The 21218-nt window shown below is 43.6% G+C and overlaps 1 protein-coding gene across 1 annotated transcript in view; it reads right to left on the bottom strand.

Moving 5' to 3' along the window:
- The window catches only part of LOC144781362 (cholesterol 24-hydroxylase-like), a 272481-nt gene that overhangs the window by 67440 nt on the left and 183823 nt on the right, over nucleotides 1–21218 (bottom strand). The window contains exons 12-13 of the mRNA XM_078660153.1: nucleotides 15330–15440; nucleotides 2919–3007 (exon numbers count right to left, since the gene is read on the bottom strand). Coding sequence (XP_078516279.1) covers nucleotides 2919–3007; nucleotides 15330–15440 — 200 coding nt within the window. The remainder of the gene's footprint in view (nucleotides 1–2918; nucleotides 3008–15329; nucleotides 15441–21218) is intronic.

Below are 21218 nucleotides of genomic sequence, written 5' to 3'. Positions count from 1 at the left end.
GAGGACAGGAGCTGGGGAAGCCAGGAGGCCAACAACACCGCCTACCGCCCAGCCACGCGCAGGAGGACGCGTGGCTACCACAGGTGCGTAACCGCTTGCGTAACCTGCTCAGTTTCAAGCGGGGAGGGACCGGGTAGGAAGGAGTCGGGTGGTCCGTAGGAGGTATCTGATTCACTGCACGCTCGGGTCTCTTGAGCCTTGGTGGTGGTACCTATAAATACACGAAACGTACTCCCTCACTTCCCAAACCCCAATTCATCTGTTTATAAGTGCTGTGCACTAACAGCCACGTTTGTTTCTTTTGTGCTTTTCGGTGGGTGAGCTGGACAACGAACGTCAGAATCCAGGGAGGAGCTAAAGAGAAACCGAAGCCCCAGGATTATACCAGAGGAGCTGCTATCTACCCTTTCTTTTTGTGTTTCCTGGAGAGACCTGTTGAACTCTTGTAACTTGAATAAACCCCTTGCCCATATACTTGCCTTGGCTCTGTCCATTCTTGTACCAAAAGGTTACATATACATATGTCAATGAATACCTGTAAAACTAATTTCACTTCCAAGTTATATCCAGTTGTAGTTCAGGTGATGCAAGGGGCATACATGAAAAACAATGATATAATTGCCTTGGAGAAGGTCCTTAATAGGGACGAAACACATTGGTGCTATTGGAGTAGCTGGAGTTTTGTTGTTTATTGAGGCCGATCTACTGAGGATGATTGTGGAAACAATATAAATATGGAGTTAGCAGAAGCAATTGACATAAAAATGAGGTCAAAGACTATTTGCGATTAGAATGCCTGGAAATGTATATTTCTCAAGTGTAGAATAGAGTATATATCAGAGAAATATATTCTGGCAATATTAAATCTCTTTTTTATTGGCAATATTCCCCTATTAAAATATTTCATGTTGAGTGCTTTTTAATGGGATGTAATTCCTCCTCCTTTTTTCCTTTACCCAATTTGATATTTGAGGATTTTTTAACAGCATTACGCTGACAACTGATACATAGTGGCCAAGTTCGGTGTGTAAGGGATCTTTGCCATTGCTCATTGTTTATAGATTATATACTATAAAATAAGCATATTTGTAAAGGAAATTGTGAAACTAATACTTAAAAAAGGATCTGGTTATGTCTATAGGTAATACTGAGATATGGTATAAAATAGTAGTTAAAATGTAGTTACAAATTTCGTTTTGATATTGTCTAATGTGCCTACCAAGAAGGAAATAAAGGCAATCATCTCTCAAAATGATCGCAAATCTTTTTCTTAATATTATCAAATTAGTTTGGAGTTTATTCTTAACTGAAGTGCAAAACCATAAACCATGATAATTAATCTTGAAACTGTTCCAAACAACATTAAATTCATCTCACATAACTTTAACAAATACATATTCAAATGTAAAATTTCTGATTTGTCCCCAATAAGATTCTATTTGAAAGTTTCTAGCTTCATTAACAAATCCAAATGAAAATTCTTATGGCTTCATAACGAAAAGGGGAGCAGTCCTAACAGGTAACTAACTCAGTGAAGATGAAAATGAGCTGAAAGACTTGCGTTACCATACAGTTAACTTTAGGTTCACCATATCACTGAAAATATAGCTGTCCAAAAAAATATCCAAACACATTTTAAAGCTAGCAGCATACGTTTCCATTATAGACAGTGAAAAGCTTTTTCCACATCTAAAAGTACCATTGTAAAAGGTGAATTAAACAGAAAGCCTTTAATCACCATTTCAATATTAAACTCACAATTTTTATATTGACTGAAAGATAACCACCCAAACTTGGAAGAACAGCGCAATATTCAAAAAAAAATTTCAAACTAAAAATGAAGTGGGTGTCAACTATGCTGCTCATGCCTAAGAAGCAATAACTAATGTATAAAAATAATTAGATAAAAAATACAAATACATAAAAATATATCAATAAAATTATCTTGGGGCTTTCATGATTAATATTGCCTCATTGAATTGTATATATTTTTTCATAATATCTAAACAGGCAGAACAGCATGTCCTACAACATCAACAATAAATATGATAGATAAGACGGAGATACTGGTGATGGGCAACCAGTCCCATTTCCGTCCAGAGACCCTGTGGTCTCCCTGTATGGGTCCATCCCCAACTCCTAAATCTGAATTCAAAAGCCTTGGGATCTGGTTGGACCAGGAGCTCACTCTGAACACCCAAGCAAGGAAAACGGCCGGAGCCTGCTATGGTCTCCTCCGCACCGCCCGTAAAATCTTACCGCTGCTTCCCTTTCAGTCTAGGAAGCTCCTAGTCCAGAGTCTAATATTGTCCAGATTGGACTACGGAAATGCCCTCTACCTCGGAGCACCTAAGAAAGTGACAGCCAAACTCCAGGTAGTGCAAAATACGGCTGCCCGGATCCTCACAGACACCAACAATCGTTGTTCGGCCAAACCGGCCCTTAGAGCACTTCACTGGCTGCCAGTACTTGAAAGAGTGCATTTCAAGGCCCTCTGTCCAACCCACAAAATACTGTATGGCAAGGCCCCACCTATCCTCAAAGATCCCATCGTCCCCTATACTACCAACAGAACCCTCCGATCTACGAACCTCCATCTGACCTTGACGCCCAGGATCAAGAGGGCTCGATCCGGAGGCCGTCGCTTCTCGTATAATGCTCCCAAATTGTGGAACTCACTTCCACTGGACATACGTGCTCAACCCAATCTCCTTCCTTTCCGTAAACTTCTAAAGACCTGGCTGTACCCGTAACTTTCTCCCATCTGCTCTCGCTTGTTACTATCATTAGCGCTGGGACGCTCACGGGCAGCCATGCGCTTTAGAAATCTTTAAACATAAACATAAACATATGCAATAGGATCTATACAAATGTCTAGAACATTGGAGTCAGTTCTCAATGTTTGGCAAAATACTTACTTTGGGGCGTCTGGATGAAATCTATCTGGGTCGAAGGTGAGTGGGTCCTTGAAATGCTTGTCCATCCGGCCCATGATATATGCATTGAGCTGTAAATAAATGCATGCATATCATTTCCAATTTAATCATTATTGGTAAGCCTTTTCAATAGACCTTTTCTTGACATACCTTATACACTTTAAAAGCAACCAACATAACATAATGAAACACAACAATAATTAACATAACATAAAATAGCAGGGATGTGGAATTTTCTAAAATAGTTACTTGTCCAAGAGACTCTTTGTTTAAGAAACCTTCTACTCTTGTAAAATAAATACACTTGTCCCAGTTCGTTCTTTGCTATGAAGTGACAATCTATGGCAGTGTTCTTATTATATCAGATGTCTGATAATAGCTTCATCAATTATGCCAGGGTTCATTTAGTAGGTTTGTATACAAAAACTGATTTTGCCACCATTCCGCAACTCTACATATATGGGCTGTAAATAGGCCGGAAGCAGTAGTTGGAATGCCCTAGGACTTGGTGCACAACCACAAACCTACATGTTTAAGGGTGTTCACCAACTCTTCTCCAATCTCTTACCTCACTGGCAAAGTTTGGAAACTTACCCCTGACATGGGAAGTGTAAATCATTTTTCAGCTTGAGGAAAAAAGAGGGTGTAGAGAAATTGAACTTGCAATCACTTGGCAGATTTTGCTTTGAACAAATATACGCGTGTAGTTGCTCATAAGATAATGGAATTCACAAACGTTTGCTAGGAGTACGGTTTCCAGGGCTACTTTTGTAAATTCTTGTGAATTCCTCAAAAGCGTAAATCTCCAACAATACAAGCATATACCTGTGGGTTGCACTTTTGTGAATTTCTTTTTGAATCGGTCTCCTGACTTGTCATATTGCCCAGAATGTCTTTAAGCTTATTCGCCATACTGCCATGCATCAAACCTGTTTTACTAAAGGATGCTTCAGAGAAATGGTGTCTAAATTTACACAACAGTTAAGCTCAACATCTTCTTTCAAGTTTCACATTTTTTAGGGAACATTTCATTTTGAAAGCCAATAATCATCAGCCTCACATTTGGGTTTCTGCATGTATTTGCACATAATCATGGGGTATATGGAAGGATTACAAACAGCCCTAGACTGTTACATTTTGGAATAATTATACACATTTTTATAATCAAATCAGTAGTCAGTAATGCAAGCTGAGCTCACTGCTTTTCCTTAGAGCGTTTACCCTAATAGTAAAGACTTTACAATAATAGATCCCGCATTACTATTCAAACAACCTATAAATAAGGATACAAATTTTGCATTAAAGGCAGACAATCCTCTTTCACAGATCTATGCTCTGGTCTAAAATGATAGCCAAAGAGTTTGTGCTGCAAGGGCTTGGGCCTACTTGTTCAGTGAAGAAAATAAATGTATTTGTATGTATATGGTATTTCTATAGGCAGCAGAGCTCTGTACATGGTCAAGGAAAGTTTACAGTTGTTGAGTACCAGGAGAGAAAGCTGAGTTGAGGATGGTTAATGCACCATGATGTATTGTTCATTAAAGAGGTGAAAGTTCAACTCTTTTCAGCATTGAAGCAGCGTTGGGACTCAGGGATCTTATTGCAGATCCTTTGTGCATAGATACAAAAATTTGAATATGAATAAATATTACAACTTGCTGCTCTTGATCCAACACAATGGGTCATCAATTTTAAATATAAAAGTAAAGAGGCATAACTGTGATTAAGATGAATATTTCTCAGTCTCAGAACCCCCACATGAAAATATCCCCTTTGGTCATGATTACCCATCTGTTTAGGAGTGGGCATTGCCGCAGAAAACCAACGGCTGACTATGCACTCCTACGGGAGGAGGCTGCATGGATTCATAGGTGTTGGACCTGGTCCTTTGGGCAGGTTCACCCCGTGACTTTTTGCTCTTTCCTAGCCTGTTTTTGGAACCTGGATTGGTGATTTTAGGCCTCTGCGCACTTTTTCACTGTGGTACAGTGTAAAGTGCGTGTGCTCTCTGTGTATGGATGGTGAGTGACCTGCCCTCCCATAGGAATGAATGGGGAATATGTCTGGCCATGGTAGATTCCTGATGCATGGGGAGTGCAGGGTCGAGTTTGATATGTGTGAACTCGTGGTAAGGAATGCTGCAGAATGGTATATGCGGCATGGCTGTGTCTAGTCTAGAAGCGCCACTTTTAGAAGTTGGCATAATTGTGTAGTGAGTCTGCTGGCACGTGATTGGCTGATGTGCCTGGGCCTGCTGGTAGATGGACTGTCTGGTGAGTAGGACGGGGTCTGCAGGGCCCTGGAGGAGGGGGGTCTGAGTCAGCCATAGATGAAAGGCCCCCATCTGCTGTCACGGATGGGAGGGAAGAGCTCTGGTGGTACCAGGCAGTGCCTGTCAGCCCACCCTGCTGCCTCTCCCTCCGGATGGCCCACTGTCACCTCTGACCTGAGGCTGACAGGAGAGGGAAACCAGATACACCCAGGGCTTAGGGCTCGCTTACACAAAGACTTCAAAAGACTTCAAAGCCTTTTCTGTGTATAAGAAGGGGCTGTGTTCCCTTCCAATTTGTTCTTGTTTTCTGACTTGAATCTGCCAGGGGCGTGCTGCTGCTTGAGCTCAGGGGACTCCCTGAGTCCTGCCCAGCCCCTGGACTCCTGATGGACTTGCCTGGATTCCTGGGGGACCCCTCTGCCCTGCCTGGGCGGATGAAGGGACTTGGCTTTGCCCCCCTGGGAAGCTCTGGGGCTCTGGCAGCATGGAGGAGCTGCATTGTCCTGTGGATAGCGCTGGAACTGGATTTCTAGCGCCTGGAGGCGCTGAGCTTCCCCCTGAGTGCTCTGCCTGTTTGCTAGCGCTATGGAGCGCTTGATTTCCCCCCAGCGCGTAGGAGCGCTTTATCCTTGGCCATAGCGATTAGGAGCGCTTTATTGTGTCCTGTTTATTTGATGGAGTGGGCCGATCGAGTGCCTACCTCGATTTATTCTTTGTTTAAAGAAGCCGGTGCCCACCCGGCATTTGCCTCCCTTTCACCGCCGCCGCCCGGGCTTGGAAGCGCCTGAGGAACCGAAGGTGCCGCGCTCTCATTGGCTGAGAGAGCCGAGCCCCCTCACCAACGCCGCGACGGGATAGGCCCGTGCGGCGCAGCGTCATGGCCCCTGTCGGGCCGTGATTGGAGGAGGAGAGGAGACTCGTCATCGGGGCCGCGACGGGATTGGCTGGTCGAGGCGGCCCCGGGAAGCTGAGAAAGGCTGGGGCGGCGCGTGTGTGGAGAGAGGGGAAGATGGCGGCCGTTGCGGGGCTCCCATGGTCGAGAGGGAGCCCCGAGAGAAGGGAAAAGCCTGGCTGCCTCGTCGCCGGTCTCCCGTGTGGAGAGGGAGACCGGACCTGCTAGGCGCCGAGAGAGGTGCCGGCCGCCGGGAGGACGCCGCAGAGAGGGGCGCGACGATGGAGCCCTCCCCCCGCAGCAGAGTCGGTGAGTGAAGGGCTGTGGGGGAGGAAGCTCCGTGCGGTGCCGGTCGAGGTACAGAGTCAGGGCGGCCCCGGTTGGCAGCGGGTCGCCCCAACGTAGTCTGAAGCCCAGAGAGGCTCAAGGGGCCTCATCTTGTTGGCGAGCCCTGAGGCTCGTAGGGGCACAATGGACTTTGGTGCATCTAGGGCGGCCCCAGTTGGCAGTGGGTCGCCCCAACGTGCGTGAGCCCTGAGAAGCTCAGAGGGGCCATGTTCTGTTTAAGAGCCTGTTTGGCTCCAACGACCCCCACAGTTGTCCTAAGAGCCTGCTAGGCTCAGGGGGCATATTTGTTCAGAGCCTGTGTGGCTCCAACCTTTTGCGCAGTGTTTTTCTAGGGCCATGAGGGCCCCGGCGCAGTTTTGAATCTCCAGCTGCCCAGCAATTAGTGGGCAGCTGCACCGTTTAGGCGCAAGATGGAGAGTGAGTCCCTGAGAGGGATAGAGATGGCACAGAGGTGCCCGGCCTTCCCAGCTGCGTAGCACTTAGTGCCAGCTGCAACGTTTAGGCCCTTGTGAGTGTTCCCAGGGGCCCAGCAAGTAGTGCGCCCCTGCATCGTTTAGGCCCCTGACATTGAGACTCAGGGCGTGCTAGCCCCAACAAGGCCAGTTGGCCTAGGGACTGCCACAGGTGGTGGCTTATGTAGGTTTTGCGCAATTGTATGGTTCTTGCACCTCTGAATGTGATTTCTTGCATCATGTCTTATTCCTGCACCTCTGAATGTTTTTAGACATCATGTGACTATTGCGCTACTGTATTATTCTGGTACCTCTGAATGTAATTTTATTGCATCATGTGCTTTATTCTTAACACCGCTGAATGTGTAGGTTTATGCATTATGTGTTTTCCTTTACTACTCCTCAGAATGTATATTTATGCATCATGGGTAATGTGTTCTTTCTTAGACCCCTAAATGCTGTGTGATACTTAGGGGGTTGTTCTTTTTAGTACAGGTGGTCCTAGTGAGGTCCTGGTCCCCTGCGTGACAGTCTCCTAAGGGGTTAGGGTTGCGTAGGTGGTACTTACCTGTTCCCAGTAGTTACTGGATGTGACCTATAACTGTTACTTTGTGTTACAGTGAAGTTTATATACTTTTATTCTAATTACTGACAAGTATTTCTATATCTGCAAAGTGTTGATTCAGACAGTGGCCCATGTGGCCCTGTCTTGTAAATAATCCCTTGTGAATATTGCCGTGCCAGTTGGCACAATGTACACGTGTAATTTCTATCTGATATGTTTTGACAATACAAAAGTTATTTTAATATAACCGTGTGTGGAGTCTCTTTTGTGGTGTACTTAGTATGTTGTTGCTGTTGTGCGCTGACGCAAATGCTTTACACATCGCCTCCGAGTTTAGCCTAGACTGCTCGTGCCAAGCTACCTAGAGGGTGAGCAGGGGTTATCTTGGCGTGTGACTTCCTTGCCCTGACTGGAATGGTGGTTTCGGCCTGGCTTTGGCGTCAGCCTTAGCCTACCCGAAATAGCCGGTTTCCTACAATAGGACATTCCCCTCTTCTTGTGTTTGAAGTCTGGCTCAGCACAGTCTGCATTAGAAGGTTAACCTTTGTCTCCAGTGGTGTACCTATAGCTGAGGTTTGAACGTTAACAGAAGATGTAGTGTTACTGAACTCTCACTGATCTGGACCCTTATTGAGGCCAGCTGTTGTATGCTTGTGGACAAAGATCAGTATTAAAACAACCCAGTAAGAACAGCCCTTGTGGGAGAAGTCCTCTGAGAAAAAGTTAGTCAGAACCTGTCTTCCTTTTCCTAGAATGGCATGGCCATCTGCATGGTCTGCCCTTGGAGATCCTTCCCTGCAGAGGCTAGGTGTGTCTTCATTTCTGGTCAGTGTGCCTATGATTGGGTTAAACTGTCCTTGCCCTCTGCACCTTTCTCTCGATTGCAAATATTCTTTTCAGTCTTTGAGTTCCCTCATGGATAGATAGAGCAGTCTTCTTGAGGCTGGCCCTTGCTTGAGAAGTTTATACATTTGAGAAGTCAACACCATCTACAAGTCTGAGTTTCTTAGGGGCCAATGGGGACAGTAATCTTGCAGGAGCTTTGGCTTTCCTGTGATACTGTGTTGATCGAGGAGATTAGCCCTGGATTTCATTCTCTATATTATCGAGGTTTGGTAAGTGTTGCGTTATATGACATTGCTGATATAAAGCACTATGTGCTACACCATTTTGTGTTCCGTTTTCCCTCTCTGGTCTCACCTATGCCCTGCATAAATTATTTAAATTATTCTGGGATACTATTTTGCCTCTGAGTGGGGTAAGAGGTCCTTTTGGAGGAAAAGGCCCTTTTAGCTTTAAACCTGAGACACTAAAGGGAAAACTGATTACTTCCATGTCACTTGTGCACAATTTGCTGTGGACATCGTGGAACCTTATAAAAAAAGAAAAAGGAATAGATAGGTGGGAACAAATAAACTCCCTGCCACAACTTCCTTGGAGTCACAAAGAATACATTTTACCAGCTCTTTCATCCATTACATGATTTAAATGAGACAAGGACGGTATTCTGTGTGAAGAGGAACATTAAACAAACTGTAAAAGCCCTCAGACAAACCTCACAGAGCCACAGAGTGTCCTTAAATTCTGGAGGTTATAGGGGCATGTTGGGAAATGGCCCTTTCTGAAGGGTCACCCCAAACGTTTTGCCTTCCTCCCCCTCTTTTTTAACTTTATTTTGTTCGGCCTTAGGTCTTTGGGAACTTGTCCACTGCTAACCAGTGCTAAAGTGCTTGTTCTCTCTCCTCCAAATATGGTTTAATTTGTTCACACCTGTTTGGCATATTTGATCTACTTGTAAGCCCCTTGTAAAGTGGTATATCATATACCCATGGCTGGTACATTAAATGCAGTGGACCTGCAGCACTGATTGTGCAACCCACAGAAGTAGCCTTTCAAACCTGTCACAGGCCTGCCACTGCAGGGCCTGTATGTGCAGTTTAATTCCATTTTGACTTGGCATTTAAAACTACTTGCCAAGTTTAAAAGTCCCCTTGTATTACACATGAGTCACCCCTAAGGTCGGCCCTAGTCAGCCCTAAGGGCAAAGTGTTGTATCTGTATATAATTATCCCTGGTCCCTTTCCCTGTAAATATTGTGTATATTATTTTTTCTGGCACATGCCAGCTGGAAGGGGGATCTAAACAGAACTGGAACTCTGCCAGATGACTTGTCTGCTTGATGCTGTAAGGTACTATGCCACTGAACATTAAACTTCAACCTTTCACTTTCTGTACTTTGTTCTTCTTTTGGAATTCTACACACGGTGCTGTGTAAATGAAAGGTAGGACATGCACTGGTATGTTTCGCATGTCCTGGTAGTGACAAAAAGCCTATTTTGTTTTTCACTACTGCGAGGCCTACTCCACTTGTATGTTAGCTTTGGGAATTCCTTAATAATTTAAGCTGTAATTCCTGATCAAAGTAGAGATTAGTTTTTTCATGTTTCATTTGTTTGGAATGGTAATTACAAATCCTCCTTACTGGTAAAGTTGAATTTGGTATTACTATTTTAGAAATGACACTTTTAGAAAGTAGACATTTTTTCTGCGCTTATAACCGTGTGCCTTGTAGCCTATTCTAATACACATCTGGGCTGAGAGACAGCTACACTTTTGGCATTCCCTCTAGACAGCCACAACACGGGAAGGATATTAAGTAAGTAATATCTTTATTGCTTGATTAATAAAAACCTTTGCAATCAGCTACATAATAAAGCACCTGTACAAAAGATGTAAAACAACCCATTTTGTAATGATAGAGTTGATTAAAACTCATTTAAAAATTACAATGTTTCCATGATACTATAAGCAGTAATATGAAATCTGGCGCACAGTGCGAACAGTAAGGTGCAATAGGAGCCATGGAAAAGTGCAAGATATCAATTTTAAAGTCCATTCTCCTAAAAATTGCTAGACAGATAAAAGGTTCAATGAAATTGGCTTTAAGAGCCATGACCAAACTAGCATAGAAGTCTAAAAATGATCATCTAAGAAGTGCATATTGGCCAGATTGCTATCAACAACGGCAGTGTTGACGTTTAACTTTTGCGTCCGGTTCCTTACAACCCTTACCATGTACCTACCATGCTGGTAAGTCCACAGATTCCTAAGCCCACGTTATTAAGTCTGGGATAACACAATAGATTTGGAAATTTTATGCCACAGTTACTGACCCACAGGAAGGATATGTGTGTCTAAGTACCCATCTATACCCTTTAGATTCTGATGGCCTTGCCTCTGGATAATGGAAGGGGGGGGGGCTAACAATTTACTTGAATAAACAGAGTCCAGTCCGAACAGAAAGGACTGATCACCCCCCACAGATAGACTCACAGACAGGACTGGGTTAAAAGGGATACATGTGCACTTCAGAGAGCTGCTTTTGAAGTCAGCCCCACATCAAAGGCTCTTTTGTATATAAGTACTGGGTCTCTGACCCCTTAAAATCAGACACTAGTGGAATTGTAACTGAAGCTCTGCCTGAAGAATTGCTGTGCTGCTTAAAGGACTCAACTGGCCTGCTGCTCTGAAAAGTCTGTTTTCTTTTTCTTGTCCTACTGCCTGTTGCTCTCTGACTTTGCTGAAGGAGAGCTGGACTCTGCCTTCTTTTCTCTAAGTGTGCTCCAAGTACTTGCTAGCTTGCCTACTGTTGCTTAAGACTCTGGGATATCAAAGTCTCTAACCCTGCTCTTGTACCTGGTTCACTGGAAGTAGACCCAGATACTTGCATCAATAGAACAGACATGAACAATGCAAAGCCTCACTGCACAACCTCCCAGAACTGACGTCGGATGATACGATGCCACACAAAGCCTCATTGCACAGCTAAGAGCTCCAGGGAATCAATGCCTGGAAGCCCCGCAAAGCCTCACCGGGCATATTGCACCCCAGGATCCAAGGTACTGGTTTCAGCATGCCCAAGTGTGCCCCTGTAGCCGGCCCATGCTCCATCATGGTGGACCCGAACTTGTGACTGTCCCTGTCCAGCACGACGACATAAGCGCTTATTGTTTCTCTGCACTAGAACTCTGTTTATCATTTAAAAATTCATTTCTTAACTTATACTTATTAGATTTTTGTCACGTTGGTCTTGTTTTGCTTATAATATATTAATCTATTTTTATAAACCTGTATGGAGTCTTTCTGTGGTGCATTTACTGTGTGTGTTGCACAAATACTTTGCATATTCCCTCTTTAGATAAGCCTGAAGTTTTTGTGCCAAGCTATCAGAGGGTGAGCAAAGGCTATCTATTAGTGTGTACTTAGCTTACCCTGACTAGAATGGTGGTTCCTGCCTGGCCGTATAACTCAGCCAACCAGGATTCAATGATCTCCCAAGTCATCCTCCAAGCCTCCAGAATGCATCAAGATTCAGCCTTCAACATCCATCCCTCAGTTCTTCAGTCAGCTGGAATTTCATCGCTGATGAAAAAACAGGTGACAGTGTTGCTGCTCCTTGGACTCCTGTTCCACACCCACCACCCGTCAAAATTCTTGATACCTTGGGTGGAAACTGTCGAGCTTACCTCCAGGCTTAATACTAGGTCAGAAGAAATGTTGGAAACATTTTCCCCTGCAGAGTCCTCTACACCTATCCAATCTGTCAATGCAGGCCACTCTGGCTCTTATGTGCACTTGGTGTGCAGTGCAAAGTACATGCGAGCTGCCACCCCTGATGGCGCACCTCAATTACTTCTCGAGAGGGGCGAGCATGACTATTAATCAGGCTTGCATGATGCAGTTTAGAGCGTGTATTACTAGATTCTATAGGTCTGCATTTAGCTTGCAGTCTAACTCTGTCTGAGGGGGAAGACAATGGTGGATGTTTTTTTAGGCTGGCCTTCAGGGACCCCTAGAGTTGGGGGTTAGACAACTGTACACTCAAGCAATTGCTCGTTTTTATGTGCTGGATGATCCTTGTGCATGTATCATGTCTTTCAAGTATTGCATATGCAGGTGAAAATCTGCTTAGTTAAAGAAGTGCACTGCTTCAGACAATGGTTGTCGCAAAAAGTTAATTTGCATTCATACATAACCTACAACTGTCTGCCACATCAATAATACACTCCCTACATGTAAAATGCACTCATACAAGTGCAGCAAAGATGGTACCAATAAAGGAATAGCCAGCAATCCGCAGACCTTTATTGCGAGGTTGAACTCATCATCAATATCACTTTATTTCACAATTTGTCAGAAAAAGTGTGAAAATACTTCCAATAGTACACAGTGAAAAAAATTTACAGATAAAACAATAAAAACATAAGATAAAAATACATCATACAAGTCATTTCATATACACATCATAAAATGCATACGTTAAAGTGGTCACAAATACAAGAAAGATAAAAGGAACCAACAGGTGAAAGACCTGAATCCGGCCCATATTCAGTGCTAGTCTGGATGGTGACCGATAGGTAGTTATAAAAGAGAGTTGATATTAGGTATCAATACTTCTCATGCTAGATACTACAGAATGTTGTCCATATCTAATAATATTTTGACACAAACAGATATCAGGAGCGAACAGCAGATGTCATAACTTTGGCTCTCATAACCCACATTTTCCCCCGAAACTTAGCAACTGTACAGGCATAAACCATATTTGGATCTGATCTTAGGATTCTTTAAGCGACTAGGTTACTTGTTGTGCACAGTAGCCTACAAACTGCTTTAATCCATGTCTTGCAAATAAGACATGACCCATTGTTTCATGGGAGGTGTATCAAACGGGGCATGAAGAATCATCACCCAGAGCAGAGCGTGTACTAAACGTTTTAAGGGGTAGCATAACAACCCTAAATTGGAGATACAGTTTTTGTTTTAGAGTTGCACTTAAAGTAAAAACAAATTATCTAACTAAGTAGTAATGAAGGCTTGCACTTAAAGCATTGTGGACAACCCAATGCCAGTATTGTTTCTTTATCAAATTGGCAGTCAGCAATGGTGTGGAGTTAATATTATCTCCAACATTTTCAAGGTTTTGGCCTGCAATAGCATTTGGACTTGCTTTAGCCAGGGTATTTTGTGGAATCTGACTGCCTCCATCATGTCCCTGAGAGCCAGGGCATACTGAGATCGCTCTCTTTGTAGACACGATATCCTACAGAACAGTAGAAGACGATGCCATGCTCAGTCTGCCAGGTTAGCTTGCCCGTATCCATCAATAAGTGTTAAATTGTGTTGCTTTGGGGTAACTGATTACATTCCTTAGAAATCAGTTCTCTGAGATAGACAACGAGTCCAGTTTAGAGAGCTCCCACAACTAGGTGCCATAAAGAACAGAACTGACATCCTTGCTGTCATCTATTTGTAATACCGGAGCAATTGTGTTAGTGAAGGATCTGCTATGCTAATTTGCAGTGACTTCTGTTAACTGCCTGTGAGCCATTAGTTCTATCTGGGGTTTACATGCCTCATTCAAAGCAATGGTAATACCCACTTGACTAAAAACCCAACAATTTGGAGCTGTGTACCACCCAGTGATAACCTGCCTTTAAACGATCTATGTTTGTTGAAGGCCATGAGCTTTATCTTTGCAGTGTTTATTTGATACCGCAGACAGAGAAAAAATCCTAAAAGTGATTTAACACTTGTTTGGAGATGACTAGGAGTTTTTAATATCAGCAGAGTATGATTCGCAAAAAGTAATATAGGGTTTTTCCCCAACCCGTGAGTTGAATAGAAGGAAAGATGCTAGACAACATCACTAATATATAATGAAAATAAGGTGGGAGTCCACATCCTTGGCGAACACCTTTATTGATCAAAAAGCGTTTGGCCACCTGGACCCGAGTTCCCCAGCAAACATGGGCAAAGTTCCCATCATAAAGATGAATTAACAGACTCGGGGTGCAGGGATGAATGACACCTCCCATTTTCCTATGTAGCATATATTACAGCCGGTTTACAGCCGCAAAGCATGCTCCCATAGGGAAATGTTGGAATGCGACAGAACAGTGTTCGATCGCATCCTAATGAGGAGGGCAGGACTGCTGACTAGCGGTTGGTCGGTCCCATTTACGAGAGGATATCAGGCAGACTCAAGTCCGCTCGACATCATAACCGGCCCCTAAGTATTTTGGAGAGGGTTGTTGAAAGAGGGAACAGTGAGAGATATTCTTTGGGAATGGGTGAAAGACATAGATTCTGTAAATGTATGAATTTGCAGTCTAACAATGTAAGCAACTGCCCGGTTAGAGGAACATTGGATAATTCATCATTCAAATGAGGAGGTCACAACTTTGAACAAGCAGAACGTTAAAGTACTTGGTCAGGGTAAGGAAGAAAATTACCTCTCCACAAAATACAATTCAGAAAGTCTCGAAATGTATTGATCAGGGCAACTGTGAAATACACCTTTTTAAACAAAGGGCGAATTAAGGTGCTATTGTAAACCCATAAGTCTTGCAGTTACACCAGATGTCTAAGGGGTCGGTAGTTAAAGTGAGCCTATGTTAGAGGGCTATTAACTAACATACACATTTATCCATTCAAGGATACAACTTTGCATACCAAAAATCCATCAGGAAACAACTACCGTTTTCCAAGTCAGACCAGTTTCTGACAAATATGCGAACTGTGTCAAGATCAGGGACATTCCATTAAGTAGAAACTGATCTAAAAAATTAAGAAAGCTAAGATGTGTTGCTGGGATCCATGTCTGATTATAACTAATGACCATAATGTTTAAAAGGAGCACCACAAAACATTTACTTACTATACATTTTTTAAATTAGGACCTTAAGATTGTGTAAGGAGAGGGCCTGAAAATCTTTAAAGGTTAAACATTTAAAAATGTTGAAATTCATAAAGATGTCACAGTTTAGTGCTCTTGTTGTAAAGACAGAGTGATGGCACTTACAATGATTGGAACATCAGCAGGAATTCTGATTCCTTCAATGATTAGTTCATCTTCTAACCGGCGTGAAGTGCCAGGAGCTGTTGGGTACAACCTCAGCACTTCTTTGAGAGTCTGGAATGGTAGAACAAAGATATAGTATAATACTATAAAGCATTTAATGCAACAAAATGCATTAAATATACATCTTTAGGAAATTGTCTCTTTGTTACCGCTATCTGCACATGCATACAAAAGATCGGCATTCCCTTTAAGTGTTTCCCAGGCTGTTTCAAACATATAATTAACACTTTTTCCTTGTAAATCCCATTTTCTCAGCACATTTCATATTGCAAAGAATGACCAATTACAGACTTCTCTGACGCTCTATGCAACAGGAAAAAAAGATTCCTCTTCCAGTACTCTGGCAATAAAAGTACTCAAGGCACATAGGTATAAATTAAAAATAGGAAACCACTTTGAGGAGTGAAATTAGCTTTCTTTCCCTAATGAAATAAACAAAAAATGTGAGAGTGGATTTGTAAAATGAATCTCAGCCCCATGTAAATTCTCTTGGAAGCACTGCAGTGCATAATTGTTTTGCCCAGTGTCTCTCCTCAGACAGGAACCAGCTATATGCAAATAAGCATTGATCCTCATCCAATAGGAAAAGTACACCCCAATCTGTAAGACCGGTCCCCTATAAACGGGAACGCAGGCAACAGCAGATTGGTTCCAGCCTATTTCGACCTTATCAGTACAGTGTAGCATGAGTCCGATACCATAGTGAGTATGGGACCCACATCTGGGCATAACCGACGCCCTTAAGGTATCTCACGGAGGAAAACCAAAAAGTGATAAATGGATTGCTTGAATTGATTATTTATATATTCAATGTATAAAACCTGCTACAGTCTGTGAATGCTGAGATATTAGGAAACTTTCATAGGAGGAAAATCATTTCCCCAGATCACAAGATTAAATTAGATGTGAAATTTGAGGTCACTGAAGTTGTTTGGTTCCATAGTTTGAATCATGCAACACATTTCCTTTTGTTTCCTATTCTACCAATCTCTCTCTAGCCCAAACTCTTCTCTCCCTCTAGCCTCACTTGTCTTCTCAATCTAGCTCCTCCTCAACTCTCATCTTACTCGATACATCTCAATCATAAACACCTCTTCTGCTTCTAAAGCCATAAGAAAAATCAAAAGACAATTGATATAAAAAGAGTTGGTGCTCCAGGAAGAGACGAGCATGCTACAGGAATAGCAATCAACACTAACCATTTTCAATAGTCATTAACATTATCGTTAAGCACTGTATTATCATGAAGAGAGACATGCATATAGTTTGGTGGCAGTGCATCTTGTGGCACATAAGCAAACTTTAACATGTGGAGCTCCTTTGGCACTGTCCATTCTTGCATAACTTTGACCACTTCACTAAGGGCTGCAGGCTGCGCCCAATTCATGGACAGTCTTCTTTAGCCGCTTATGTGCTATGAGCGTACTGGAGACATCCAAAGCACCTGAGCACTGGTGCTATGGAAGACTCCGAGTATGTCCAGCACTTGTGGCAGGAAATTTCTTCTCTGGTGTGAGCACCAGAAGGATTCTTTTCTTTGGTTGAAATGATGATCATGGCGAGCTGACATAATTTCTGAGAAAATTAACTTGGTCGGAGCCAGGGGGAATATCTCAGCCCGAGCACCAATTCAGAAGGGAGAGGTGTCATTGAAAGGGGGAGAATCTCCCCTTTCTATTAGTACCATTCTCTAGTGGATCCTTGCTTTGGGATCGCAGCAGGAGGGCGATCCCCAAGTAGGGATCAACCCACTAGAAACCAGGGACTATTATTTGAAGGGGGAGCTGACCTTGTGAGCTGGATTTACATAGGATCATAGAAGTGGGCGCAGGATTGTTATCCGCCATTCCAATCTCATCATTGTGTGGCTCTATAATCTGGCCATAACTACTGTGTTGTATGTTTGTAAACAATAATAAACTTGTAAACACTAATCAGTTTGCACACCTCCTGGGAGAATAGCATGGCTAGGATAACGTAGATGACAAGACGTTGCAGAGGACCAGGTTCCAAGAACACACTGGGATTAATACTTTTGGTAAGGAACAATGAAAGAATACCCATATCAGGGTTGGGGACTTGCCCTGAATCCATAACACATGAATTCAAAATACAGGCCTAATTTAGGAGGTGGGTGGTGGGTTAGTGTTTGATAAAGCATTTTATGACTTGCGATTTTCTGCAGAGGGAACCAAGGTTGAAGAATTTTAACATATTCCGAACCCCTAATCTCTCCCCCAGGTATCCTAGGGGTGTGGGGTCATGTAGATATAAGCAGGTTCCTTATAAAATATGCTTTATAAGCCCTGATGTTGGAAAAATTGCCCAAGTCATTTTTCCTATTCCAAATCCCCAGCCACATAGGTTAACATGGCAAGAAGTTATTAACTAATAATTCCTGCTAGGAGAATCATAAAATATCATTCAAGGACTTCCTAGAATGGTATTTATAAATCCAACATTATGCTATTTGTGAAATTATCCTAAAATGTAGTGACAAGAAATTATAAGACTTTCTTGTATGTAAGCCAAAACCTTCAACCACAAGCTGGCCTGGTTCCCTCGTTCGTCCCACTGGAAAGCTCCGGAGGTCTGACTTCCTTAAGTTTGACCAGGAGCTCGTACCAGTGAAAGGCAAGCTGGCAGCATGTAACCGGGTACCCAACACCCAAGGGATGGACCATAGCACGGACTGGTGGACTCATACTGATGAGGATTCCCTTCCTAATTCCCCACAGGACGATCAGTTTCCATGGTGCTCGACAACAGGGAGAGAGGTGCACGGCTCCTTTAACTTGTTGACGGATCCGGACGATGGCCCCTTCCCTCGTGACGTCTGCTTCGGGGCATTGGCCAAATATCCGGAGATACCAGGGATAGCGTGTGACATCACCGGAGAGCGGAGGGCGGAAGAGGACGAGCGAAGAGCCGAGGACGCGGAGCGAGGCAGAGGAGAGAACGCTGAGCGAGGAAGAGAAGCAGACGGGCCGAAAGGCAAAGCAGACGGGCCGAAAGGCGAAGCAGACGAGCCAGGAGGCCAACGGGACCGCGCTGCGCCGTGCCACACTCCCGAGGGAGGAGTGTGGCTCAGACAGGTACGGGACAAGTTCGCAAGCTGGGTGGGACGTCGGGGTGTAGTCCCGCGTTAGAAAGCACACCCACTTCCTATTCTCCCTCACCTTCCTGGACCCTGTAAATACCCCTCCCTCACCACGAGACACCGCGGCGGTAAAGCGTCACACCAGAGGTGTCCCCTCACTTCCCCGGTACCCTTGGGGTTAAAGCAGAGCGAGGTCAGACGGTAAACGCTCCTTTTCTTTTCTTTATTTCCTTTCTGGGTGCCACGAGAGCCACACCACCTGACGAGCCCAAGCCAGGGGCGAGACGGTCTCCTAAAGCAGCAAGTAACCTAAGAGGCACCACGGATCCAGCCGAGTTTGCAAAAGAAAGACTTACTTTTCGGCAAAAGAAGTTGTATATGAAAATAAAACCCGCTTTGCCCAAACCACGTTCCCAGCCCATTACTGACTCCCCGTTACACAGCAAATAAGCATGGGTCTTTAGAAACAACGCAGACCTCACATCTCTTCTCGTGTGTAGTAGTCATAGTGTAGTATGACACCAGGGCGGTAGAATCTGGAGGTGCAATTCTATAGTTGAGGCTGGTACAAAGCATCAACAGCCAGATCAGGCTATAACTTACTGTCAGGACACAGACTACAAAATGCCATCATGTCACCAACTTTATTAGAGAAACCAGGCATCTCTAGAGATTCAGTTACATGAACAACAAAATAGGTCTAAGTGCCACTGTAATGATTGGGCTGTCATCTTCTAGAGGGCTGTTGAAATCAAAATCGACAAGACAAAACACACAGTCAGACCATTTGTTTTGCAGCAGCTCAACATGCCTGCTGGTTTGCTTTCTGTTGGCCAAACAGGCATGCAGAATCACAAGTGTTGCCCACAATCACTCCAGCAATTCACCACAACAATCTCAGCAACAGAAGTATGAACACTTAAGGGAGCTCAGAAAGACAAAGGGCTAAAGACTACAACAGGGAAAGAAGCTGCCAAGGATGATGGGGTACCAGTCAGTCATGCTCCATTCTAGGCTTCGCTCATAACAAGCAAGTACAGTGCTACTTGGTGTTACTATGTTATACATATTACATACACTTGCACATGAGAAATTGGGAAATTATTTCTTCATCCAGGCTGATAAAACATTATCAATTTTTTTTTAAACTAAAAGGCACCATTTTAAGGTGTGTGCCAAACATTTTTAAACAGTAAATGTATTTAAAAAAATCTTTGTGCAGGAGAGCATATAAAAAAAGAAACAAACGTTCTTCAGGAAAGTGCAGCTGCAATTTCTTAAATCTAAGAATTTTAAAAAAGTAAGAACGGGAGAGGGGCAACATATGAATGGGGAAGAGGGGAAAAGCAAGAACAGAGGGTGTGTATGCTTGGATGTGAGGGGGAAAGAACAGACAAAGGAGAGCAAGCCAGGAAAGACATGCACTTCCATGGAGTTCCAAAACAAAAATGTTACAAATTCTTGTCTGATGTCAGCAGTGGGCTGATATAAGTGATCCACTTGGCAAATCAGCCATGCTATAAAGGCAGGACAAACACAATAATAGGGAGAAAATCCACTAAATAGGAGAAGGGAACTGAGATGAACAAGAAAGCTATTGAATCATTACCAATCGGCTAACTCAAAGACCACTCTATGTATTAGGTTGTAGACAATTACGCCCTTATTCACAAAGGTAAACATACACATAAGTAAAGCTACATTTGCAAGTTTACTCTTACACTTTTGAATAACTTTACTACTTTTGGCCAATCACCATTTACTAGTGTATTACTGAAAAGTGGAGATGTACATGTACAAAGTCAGTAAAAACTTCACATAAGACTGCAAACTTATTACTGATTTGCATATGGCTGGGTCTGAACTGGGGTGGCGAAGTGAGCTAAATAATGATGATGGATTCAACCCAGATCTAATAGTGGCTGGGGGTGAGTGTCTGAAAAGTTTCAGTGCTCCATCAATCATCTCCTTCTGTTTGCTTTGTTCGCCCTAAGTTGGCAGGGAATGGCCTGACGTGGGTCCCTTGCTCACTTTGCCACTTGATTCAAGCTAGCCTGGCTGATGAGGAGTGTTACCCCCGAAACCAGTCACAGGATGCTTGTTTCCGGCCTAGAGAAGACCTGGCTTGGCAGTTTGGGCTGGACTGTTCCCATGAGGAACAGGGTCAAGACTAATTTGCATATGGCTGGGTCTGAACTGGGGTGGTGAAGTGAGCTAAAGAACGATAATGGATTCAATCCAGATCTAATAGTGACTGGGGCCCGAGTGTCTCCAAAGTTTCAGCGCTCGTCCAGCACCTCCTTGTGTCAGGCCCGGTCATGGGAGGACCTGGCCTGGCAGTTCGAGCTGTACTGTTCCCATGGAGAACAGGGTCAAGGCTGATTTGCATATGGATGGGTCCAAACTGGAATGGCGCGGCCAGCAAAATACCGATGGATTAAACCCAGATCTGTGACTGGGGGTGAATGGTTGACAATGTTCAACAGTCCATCCATCATCTTTTTGTGCTGAAATGAAAACGAGCACATGTTTTGGCAGGTAACGGTCACTGTATTTGGACTACATGACCCTGTAAAAAGAACTAGTGTAAATAATTATGCATTCTGCCAGCATTATTGTTGTTGGTTCCTGCAGCATTGCTAAACTAAAACTGTATTAGCAAACAGTATTATAGCATCTTGGTGGCTTTGCACTAGCATCCCCGTTTGAAAGGGGAAGCCATATTAGTT

Source organism: Lissotriton helveticus, chromosome 9 (assembly GCF_964261635.1).
Source record: "Lissotriton helveticus chromosome 9, aLisHel1.1, whole genome shotgun sequence".
In the NCBI taxonomy this organism is placed as follows: Eukaryota; Metazoa; Chordata; class Amphibia; order Caudata; family Salamandridae; genus Lissotriton; species Lissotriton helveticus.
The sequence above is the reverse complement of the archived record's forward strand: the minus strand, read 5'-3'. Positions and strand labels throughout refer to the sequence as shown.